Source organism: Leptopilina heterotoma, unplaced genomic scaffold (assembly GCF_015476425.1).
Source record: "Leptopilina heterotoma isolate Lh14 unplaced genomic scaffold, ASM1547642v1 Lhet_222, whole genome shotgun sequence".
NCBI classification, from domain to species: domain Eukaryota; kingdom Metazoa; phylum Arthropoda; class Insecta; order Hymenoptera; family Figitidae; genus Leptopilina; species Leptopilina heterotoma.
The window spans coordinates 317,911-329,055 of NW_025110940.1; the positions used below are offsets into that span (position 1 = coordinate 317,911).

Consider the following 11,145-nt stretch of genomic DNA (forward strand, 5'->3'; position numbering starts at 1 on the left):
CCCATTCCGCGGAAAATCAATTTTGAAAGTGAAAAATTCAATTTTCACTTAGGGGCGCTTTTTCCAAGAGGGAAAATTGAAAAGAAGGAAAATTGTCAAGAGGGGGAGGGATTTTCGTGACTGGAAGATGGAGAAAAAAAAAGAATTGAGTGACGAATGAAAGGGTGAGGAACGAGGGTGAAAGACGACGGAGTTTGTATCCCTCTTCCTCCCCCCGTATGCAGTCGATCAATGCATGGACGGGTTTCACTTTCGCGGTGTTAAAGCGTGCACCGCTGCACCAGCGAAGTTGAATTTCACCAGCGAGGGTAGCTTCCCTCTCGATCGACCGATAGTCGCAGAAAAATTCCACGTTTCGCGCAATGTATTTTTTTATTCTACCCCAATATTTCCAAAAAAATATTTTGTTAAAATTCTATCCAATTTTTTATTAAAAATACAGAAAAAAAGCTCGTATTTTTCAAAAACTTCTCGGCATGGATTAAATTCATTTTTATTTTATTTATTTCATTCTTTCCATGATACAATTAAATTTTTGAATGAAAAAAAAATTTTTTGAAAAAAAATTCTCCAAAAAAGGAAGAAATTTTTTTTTTTTAATAATTTTTTGGTCGAAGACGAATAGTAATCGAAAAGATATATATTGAGAGAGGAGAAATTCTGCTTTGCGGAGAGAAAAGTGTTTGGAGTTAATAAAATTTTGTAGGCTGAATTTTCTTTAAACGAGAGAAAGGCGAATTGATGATGTGTGGAGAACGAAGAATGATTGAGTCGCAATTTGGATACCGTTATAAGCAATGCAACTCTGTGTATATGTGTGTGTGTGTGTAACATTCACAAAATTCGCATTCTCTTAAAAGCCGCAAATTAATATATTCCGACTTTTTTTTGCAAATTTCCAAGAAATTTGATGTAAAACTTTTCATGCACCAAAAATCAATTTAAAAAAAAAAATTATGGAAAATTATGAAAAATAAAATTTTAAATTTTTTTTGGTTTTCAGTTGAAGAATGGAGGCTAGCGAATGGGATCATGCGACCCTTCGGGAGGAGGAATTCGAGCAACATGCCGTTTATCTTGTACCCGATGTTGCAGGATCACCAACCGATTCAAATCGAGCCGAAGCATCATTGCCAAGAAATTTGGTGCTCAAATCATCGCAAGCTCCTAATGTAAGTATTAGAGACAAAATCTAATGAAAATTAGAAAAATTTTAATAAACATTATTGTTTTTCTGAAATGCTTCATCTAAAAATTAATAATACAATATTAATAAAAAAGACGATATTTTAAAAATAAAATTTATTCTCCCCGAATAAGAAAACTAAATTCATGATTGAATTTTTCTCGAAAAAAAATATTGTCATTGTCACATGTTGTTTACATCTCAGTTTATTGACTTCTCCAATTTCCAATTATTGTCCTTATTAACTCGTTTTTTATTTATGGGCATATTATGTTAAAAATTTTTAATTAAAATTCATCAACAAAATTAATTTTTATTTTTCAATTATATACAAAATTTTTTTTTAAAAAATCCAATTATTTTCCAAAAATTACATTAAAATATTTTTTTGAAAACTAGTTCTTAGAATTGGGATAATTGTTTTATCATAATTTTTTTAAAATTCAATTATTTTCGAACAAAGTAAATAAAAAAATTATTTTTAAATATTTTAAAAAAATTAATTGTAAGACTTTCTTTACAATAATTTTTTTTCTAAAATATAATACTTTAATAACTTAAGAAAAATACATGGACAGTTGCAAATTATTAAAAAAAATTTAAATTTTTATTTAAATAATTCAATTTTAGAAGAACTTTCGGAAAATTATTTGAAATAATTGATTTGAAAATGAAATTTAGTTGAAAATTGTAGAAAATAAATGAATTCCTAAAAATAATTTTATTATTTATGAAAATAATTGAATTTTATTAAAAATTTTTAAAATAATTGAATTCCTAAAAATAATTTTATTATTTATGAAAATAATTGAATTTTGGAGAAGAATTTTATTATTTATAAAGATAAGAGAATTTTTAAAAAATTTTAAACATAATAAATAAATAATTAAATTTTGTGAGAAGAATTTTATTATACTTTTGAAACTACATAATTGAATTTCTGAAAAGAAATTTATTATTCATGAAAATAATTGAATGTAAAAAATGTTATAATTTTTAAAAATAATGGAATTATTGCGAAGAAATTTACAATAAAAATTTGTAAATAATTGAATTTCTGTGAAATTATTATTATTTATGAAAATAATTAAATGTTTGCGTAGAATTTTATCAAATTTTTTTTTTTTAAATAATTGAATTCTTTTGGAAACTTTTATTAAAAGAGATATTAAAATTCATTGAATTGAGGAAAATCTTTGAAAATATTTGACATTTTGGAAAAATTAATTTTTAATTTTTTTTTATTGTTTGTTTATTTAGGCTTAACCTGATGATGATGACATTAAAATATTTTTCTTGAAAACTAATTCTTAGAACTGTTTTATCATAAATGTTTTAAGATTCAATTATCTTCGAACAAAGTAAATAAAAAATTATTTTAAAATATTATTTAAAAAATTAATTGTAAGAATTTCTTTATTATAATTTAAAAATATATTTAAATATATATTTATTTTTATTTATTTTTTAAAAAAATAATATTTTAATAACTTATAAGAAAAATACATAGACAGTTATAATTATTATAAAAAATTGAGTTTTTATATTTAAATAATTGAATTTTAGAAAAACTTTCGAAAAATTATTTGAAATAGTTGATTTGGAGTAATCAATTCGAAGCATTTGAAAAAAAAAAATTGAAGTGAATCACAATTTTTATGCGTCTAATTTTCATTTTCCAGGCGGTGGGAGTTTGGAGTACGAGTTACATTCCCAAGGGGACCCGATTCGGACCGTTGATCGGTCAAAAATACACCAAGGATTCGGTGCCAGCTGATGCGAATCGAAAATATTTCTGGAGGGTAAGTTTTCTGGCAATTTTTCTAAATTGATCAAATTTTGTGATCGATTATATTTAAATAACTTATTTGAAAAAAATGAGAATGTAAAAATAGAGAAGAAATCTTTTAATTCCTCCCGTTCTCCCTGAAATATTAAAATGGAAATGAATTTGCCGTTGGGTGAAGAATCATCATCCTATCAAAGATTTTGCAATTACCATTACATCAGCTTTTTTTTCTTTTTTTTTGAAAGTGAACCATCCTCTTCAAAGCCATAAATCAGAGACTTGGTCCCTAAGCAATGCTTATCTTTCCTAGTCGCATTTTAAAAAAAATAGTTATAGAAAAAAAATCTGAAAAAGAACCTTCGAGGCAAAACTGGTTTCTCGAACGGTACTTAAAACGAAAAGCAAGAAGCAGACATCTCATAACTTATCAATTCGATATAAGCGAGAATTTAATTTTCAATAATCTTCATTTCCTTTTCTAATAAAAAAAAATTCTTTTCCTTTCAGATATACAAGAACAACGAATTGTTCTATTACATCGACGGTTTTGATGTTCAAAAATCAAATTGGATGAGATACGTGAACCCGGCGTATTCATCGGAATCGCAAAATTTAATTGCATGCCAGTATCAAATGAATATCTATTTTTACACAATCAAACCAATATTACCAAATCAGGAATTGTTGGTCTGGTATTGTCGGGAATTCGCCGAGAGGCTAAATTATCCGGACAATGGCGAACAGATGCTTCAACGAATAAGTAAGTTGTGACTTTTCTTTTGGACAAACCAAACTCTTCAAACAAATTTACAAAAATATTTGTGATTTCAGGGCAACAGGTTCAACAGTCGACGGAAATTCCCCCAACGGTGGAGATCGTGTCACCCCTCAAGGATTCGACGATATACGAAAGGCGTTCGCAAATGACCCCCACCGATGGTTCCGTAAGGTCGGACGAAGGTTACCACTCGAATGGCTATCACGACGAAATTCTAACACCACCCGAAGAGAGCAGTGAATCAGACTCGGAGAATTATGTCCTCGATTTTTCGAAAAACGCCAAAGAGCGTAATTCTGCAGGAACCGAAATTCTTAAGCATGATTCGACCACCGTCAAGAACGAATATCGAAAAGTGAAGATTAAGATCAGTAAGACTTACAATAACTTTCAATCGACGAAGAATCTTGATCAGGTGAAGGAGAAGGATGAACTGTCGAGTAGAGCAGCCTCGCCTGAATTGCAAATTCAAAAACCCCTCTCGCCCATAAACCAAAAATCGAACCTATCTGACGACGAATTAATTGAGAAGAGTTCCAAACCGTTCTACGAGGCCGAACCAAAATTAAACCAACTATCCGGACGAACTTATATCACAACCTCGAGTTCAATTCTCGAGAATATTCTCCTAAGGAACAACACCACGGACAGCAACAACAATACAAGTAACAATCAGCAACACCATCTAGTTGATTCCGTCACCCCACCGCCGTCGAGTCCCACCGAAATGGCCTACTCCTACAAAAAGTCCCATCGCTACGGCAACATTCTCCCCTGCAGTCCCGACTCAAGTTCGAATCTTCCGATGCAAACGGAAAATTGTTCGCCAAGTAGTGGCATTCTTCCGAGTCCAACAATTCACTCCACCGGGAATTTACACTCGAGCACCGGGAACCTACATTCTAACATCCCGCACTCGAGTAATGGCAGTCTTCATAACAACGGAAGTAGTCTCCACTCCCGGGACCTTATAAACCATTCAAGTGTTCTTCATTCGACAGCCAGCAGTCCCGGCATACATTCAAGCACAACTCTCTCCAGTTCCATCATAACATCAGCGAATTCGACCGCACTACCAAAACGAAGGAGTAAAAGTCCCTCACCCACAACCACCAGCGCAATCCACTACTCAAACTCAACATCCGGACAAATTGAATCAACAGTTTATCTAAACTCAAATCCAAGTGTCTCGCCAATCTCACCGATTCAATCCCCATCGTCCTACTCCTACGGACTCTATCATCAAAACTCCCTGCATCATAATGTCACACCTCTGTCAATAAATTGCAGTCCTTATTCACCGACACCAACGACAAGTGTCTATGAATCTCGCGAGAGGCGACTCGATAACAATCATCAACTGCCAACATCATCGACAATGCAGATTGACAGTAATCAACTAATTGCGGGCACTCATAATCTGCACCTGGGTCATCATCCGGGTTTGACGATTCATGGTAATCAGGGGCTCAATAGATATTCACCGGCGGGCAGTCTCTCGCCCGACGATCATGCCTGCTCGCAAAGTGGATCGTTGAGTCCAAATTCACAGGGTTCGAGGGGCTATCGATCATTGCCCTATCCACTCAAGAAGAAGGATGGTAAAATGCATTACGAGTGTAATGTGTGTTGTAAAACATTTGGACAACTCTCAAATCTTAAGGTTCATCTTCGCACGCATTCGGGGGAACGACCATTTAAATGTAATGTTTGCACAAAAAGTTTTACGCAGCTGGCTCATCTGCAGAAACATCATTTGGTACATACAGGTAAATTTAATTCTTTCTTTAATTTTGTTTTATTCATGTATCTCTTATTCATCCAACCCATTCTCAACAGTAGGTCAGAATTCAAAAAAATTGGCAGAAACCTCTAGATGAGATTTAAATTTGATGTTTCCCACTCGGGGGTTCTTGGGGTCATTGATTACGAATCTGAACCTATAGCATTTTAAAATTCGAAATGGAGGAAATTTTTTAAAATTAACGGATTTTGGTATAAATTCTTATCAAGGGAGTCTTGAAGTCGCTGATTACAAATCTGAACTTAGTTTTCCAACATTCAAAATTGTGAATACAGTTTTATTTATGAATTTATGGAAAATTGATCCAATTGGCCTGAAATATGATGCTAGGGGATTTTTGGGGCCACTGATTACGAATCTGAACCTAGGTTTTCAAAATTCAAAATGCCACCATTAAGACTGGCGAATTTATGAAAAATTGATCCAATTGGCCTGAAATATGATGTTTGGGGTTTTTTGGGGTAAAATCCGAACCTAGTATTTCAAAATTAAAAATGTCGGACAAAATTTTTAATAATTAACGGATTTTGGTATAAATTGTTATCAAGGGATTCTTGAAGTCGCTGATTACGAATCCAAGGCTCGGATCGTCTTTAAGACTCAAAAAAAAAGTCGCTTTAATTGCATAAATTTACAACAAAAGTCACGAAAAGTCGCGCATAAAATTTCCGAAAAAGTCGGAAAAAAGTCGCATGAAATTTTAGAAAAATAGACAAAAAGGAAACACGAAATTGTCAAAATTGTAAAAAAATCACATTTCTCGACAACAGATACATTAATATCAAACAATCCGGAATAAAATTTTTAAAAATTTAATAAAATTCATAGCAAAATGTTAATTAGGTATTTTTAACATTTTTTTCAAAAATTCTCTTTAAAATATGTCAATTATTTTCATAAATAATAAAATTCTTCTCCGAAATTTAATTATTTAAAAAAAATTTTTTTTAATTTTTGTAAAAATTTCAATTATCGATATAAATAATAAAATTCTTCTCTGAAATTCAATTATTTTCAAAAGTAATAAAATTCTTTGCAGAAATTCAATTAAATTCAAAATTTTTTTTAAATTTTTCATCAAAATTTTATAAATAATAAAATTTATCATAAAAATTTAATTATTTTCAAAAGTTCTGAAAAAAATCTTTGCAAAATTCAATTATCTTCAAAAGTAAAAAAATTCCAGAAATTCAATTATTTTCAAAATTTTTTTTTAAATTCTTCTCAAAATTTCAATTATGTTTATAAATATTAAAATTCTTCTGCAAAATTCAATTACTTTTAAAAATTTTTAGAAAAAAATCTATTCAAAATTTCAATTATCTTTGTGAATAATAAAATTCATCCTAGAAATTCAATTATTTTCAAAAGTAATAAAATTCTTTGTAGAAATTCAATTATTTTCAAAAGTAATAAATTTCTTGGCAGAAATTAAATTACTTTCAAAATTGTTTTTTAAATTCTTCTTAAAATTTCAATTATATTTATAAATATCAAAATTCTTCTTCTTCAAAATTCAATTACTTTTAAACAATTTTAAAAAAATCTGTTCAAAATTTAAATTATCTTTATAAATAATAAAATTCTTCTCTGCAATTCATTTATTTGCTAAAATTTTAATAAAATTCTTGTCAAAATTTCAATTATCTGTAGAAATAATAAAATTCATCTTAGAAATTCAATTATTTTCAAATGTAATAAAATTCTTCTCTGAAATTCAATTATTTTCAAAATTTTTTTAAAATTTCTCGTTAAAATTTTAATTATCTTCATAAATAATAAAATTCATCATGGAAATTTATTTATTTTCAAAAGTTCTGATAATATTCTTTGCAAAATTCAATTATCTTCAAAAGTAAGAAAATTCTTCACAGAAATTCAATTATTTAAAAATTTTTTTTTAAATTCTCAAAAGTTCAATTATGTTTATAAATATCAAAATTCTTCTGCCAAATTCAATTACTTTTAAACATTTTTAGAAAAAAATCTGTTCAAAATTTCAATTATCTTTTGTAAATAATAAAATTCTTCTCTGAAATTCAATTATTTGCAAAGAAATTTAATAAAATTCTTGTCAAAATTTCAATTATCTTTGTAAATATGAAAATTCTTCTGCAAAATTAAATTACTTACTAATGTTTTATAAATTTCTTTCCAATAGTTCAATTATTTGCATAAAAAATAATTTAAAAAACTTTTTTTATAAAATCTTATAATATAAAATAATGATTTTATCACTCGGTTTTTTTTAAATAATTCAATTCTTTTCGAAACTTTTATTAAAATAGTAAATATTAAAAATCATTGAATTGAGAAAAATTTCGAAAATAATTGAATTTTGGAAAAAATTGTATTTTTTTCAAAGATAATTGAAATTTTGAAAAGAATTTTTAAAAGAATTTTAAACATAATTGAATTTTTGTAAAGAATTTTATTAGTTCTGGAAATAATTAAAATGCAATTATTTCTAACTTCTCCAAAATTCAATTTTTTTTTAGTGTTTTTAACATAAAATTCTTCTATAAATCCATTATTTTTAACAATATTAATTAAATATATTAAAAAATGTAACTAATATCAGAAGAATTTGAATTATTTAAATTTTTCAAAAATCTAAGTTCTTTAAAATGTTTAATTAAATTTAATAAAAATTGAAATTTTCCAAAATTTAAAATGAAAACCTTTTAAAGTTCATCTATCTATAAAAATTGTAAAGGAAATTTTTTTAAAAATTTAATTAATTTTGAAATATTTAAATAAAATTAGTCATTAAATATTTTCTGAGTAATAATATTATTAAAGTGGTTCAAGAATTAAGTTATTTGAAAAAATATTATTGTTGAAATTTTCTTATTGTGATTCCTAAAAATCAAGTCAAAATAGGAGGTTACATATGGAACTAATAATTTAAAAAAAATTAATACTTAAACTAAATTGTATTGAAAAAGGATTTAAAATATAATACATTTTTTTAATAAATTAAAGCCAAACTCATCCTCTATACATCAGATTCTCTTTAAACAAATAAAAAATTTCTCCTCTCGTATCAAAAATAAAAAAAATAAAATTTAATTTTTTTCCAACAGGAGAGAAACCGCATCAATGTGAAATTTGTAAAAAGAGGTTTAGCTCAACGTCGAATTTAAAGACACACTTGAGACTGCACTCGGGCCAGAAGCCCTACGCTTGTGATTTGTGTTCGGCGAAATTCACCCAATTTGTTCATTTGAAACTTCACAAAAGACTTCACACGAACGAGAGGCCCTACACATGTCAAGGTTGTGACAAGAAATATATCAGCGCAAGTGGACTTCGAACGCATTGGAAAACAACGAGTTGTCGACCAAACAACATTGAGGATGAACTTGCGCTAGCAGCAGCTGTTGGTTCTCCCACTTATTATGAATACGCTCCAGAGATAAGTGTCGGTGAGTAAATTTAAAATTATTTTATTTAAAATTTAAGATTATTTTATATAAAATTTAAAATTATTTAATTCAAAAATTTTTAATTATTACAATTGATATTCAAAAAGTTAGTTCTGTTTTGTAAATTGGGGAAAAAGTTGGTATTATATTAAAATGAAGAAGGGAAGTGCTGCGCATGGGCAAGTAGTTCCCACCGCGCTGTGTTTCCCCCAATCGCACCGACCAATCGCGTGAGACTCGCGTGAAATATTTTTTTTTTATTCTAATTTTACCTCAAACGCAAAATAATTTATTAAAACTATAAAGACTATTAATTTTTCAGGGCCTTAACAATTTTTGACCCTATATTATTTATTTTAATTAGAACATATTTCGAAGAAAACGAAAAACAAAAAATTTTCTTTTTCAGGTGCAATTCCAAAGGAATGTGAATTGGAACACATTGAAAGTTACGAAAGGCGCAATGGAAATCATGGACCACACTCAACGTCACTTCACAATTTGGAAAATTCCGTAGGACGTCCAAGTGTCATTGAAACGTCCCAACCGCACATTATCGAATGCACTTAAAATCTGGAACACACATAACCAAAAAAACAAATAAAACAAAAAATTAAAAAATGGAATTCAACTCGAAATACAAATCGCAATTATAAGTGCTTCCAAAAAAATGGTGAGAATGAAACTCACAAAAATTACAAAAACACACTTTGAATGCGATTTATTTTCTCATTTGGTTGTAAAAGAAAAAAAAAATGTTTTCCAAAAAACAATATTCGTTCGAAAATGATTGTGTTCCAGTCAAGAAAAAAAAATGAAGACTGTGTACCAAAAACAAAAAGACTGAATTGTTCTTCAGTTGTTATCCCTACCAGGAAGGAAAGAGAATTCAAGATGAAGGAAGAAAATTAATATATCCTCATTTCTTCCAGAAAAAAAGGGAGTGTGAAACACAGCTTTATGGACATGTGAGAAAAGCTTTACTAGGAGTGTGAAATAAATATAGTAGGAGTGTGAAAAGGGCTTTAATAAATAAAAAAGTGTGATTAAGGCTTTACGAAGTGAAGAATGAAAAGTAAAAACCGCGGCTTTATGAATTAAAGCCTCTCAAATTTTGGCGGATTTAGTCGGCACCCGCCAAAAAAAAAATTCATTTTTTGGGCATGCCCAAAAAAAAAAAAAAAGAAATCAGTGACGACACGACTGCAACTATACGAGACCTGTACCTGTACATACTAACATTATAAAATAAACTCTACAAATTAAGGTACACAACATCGCATAAAAAAATATTAATATAACTTGAATATATATGTATATACAAGCACTAATTTATATTATATATATTATATCTCGTCGAGAATGGACGAGCGGAAGGCTGCGCGCACAGGCGTTGTTAATTTTGAAACGCGACTTTGTACATAAGAAAATATATAATAATAATTTATTACATTGATGAAAATAGTCTTTTAAAGTCTATTTCCAATACGAAAAGTTAGAAACTTTTAAGAAAAGAAAAAAAATATATATTACAACGATAGCGAGAAAGATTTATTCCATAAGTTTTCAAAGAGCGAAAAATTTAATTTTTATGAAATAAATCTTTTTGGCATTAATAATAATATTTCGCCAATGTCGCTTGCACAATTTTCCTTGATAGATATAATAATATACAAATATGTGACGCTCTACAAAAAAAGGTTTTCTTAGATTTTAGCTACTAAAAGATACTATTTCTGTTTTTTTTTTAGAATTTCCACTACTTTAAATTTGCTAATACTAGAAATCAAAAAGCTTCTCAAAAATTATAGTCTCAAATATTTGAAATTCAATTATTTTAAAAAAATATTTGAAATTCAATTATTTTTAAAAAATATTCGAAATTCAATTATTTTCAATGTTTCGTTTTTTCATAAAATTTCGCAAAATAATTCAATTATTTAAAAAAAAAATTAATAAAATTCATCTAAAATTCAATTACTTCGTAACAAATAACATTTTAACAGAAATTCAATTAATTTAGAAAAAAATTTTCAAAACAATTTCGTAAAAATCAATTATTCAACAAAATTATTATACACTTCTTCACAATAATTCAAATACTTTCACTAATAATAACATTTTTCATAAAAATTCATGTCAGAATTCAATTATTTTCGT

General features: G+C 28.1%; 1 protein-coding gene across 2 annotated transcripts in view; it reads left to right on the forward strand.

Moving 5' to 3' along the window:
• LOC122502187 (PR domain zinc finger protein 1-like) overlaps positions 1-10,760 on the forward strand; it is a 48,442-nt gene extending 37,682 nt beyond the window's left edge. For both annotated transcript variants that reach the window (XM_043612120.1, XM_043612121.1), the window contains exons 2-7: positions 1,004-1,172; positions 2,869-2,988; positions 3,483-3,735; positions 3,807-5,522; positions 8,644-8,985; positions 9,395-10,760. In XM_043612120.1, the coding sequence (XP_043468055.1) occupies positions 1,011-1,172; positions 2,869-2,988; positions 3,483-3,735; positions 3,807-5,522; positions 8,644-8,985; positions 9,395-9,555 (2,754 nt within the window). In that variant the 5' untranslated portion in view covers positions 1,004-1,010 and the 3' untranslated portion in view covers positions 9,556-10,760. The remainder of the gene's footprint in view (positions 1-1,003; positions 1,173-2,868; positions 2,989-3,482; positions 3,736-3,806; positions 5,523-8,643; positions 8,986-9,394) is intronic.
• The last annotated feature ends 385 nt before the right edge of the window (positions 10,761-11,145 follow it).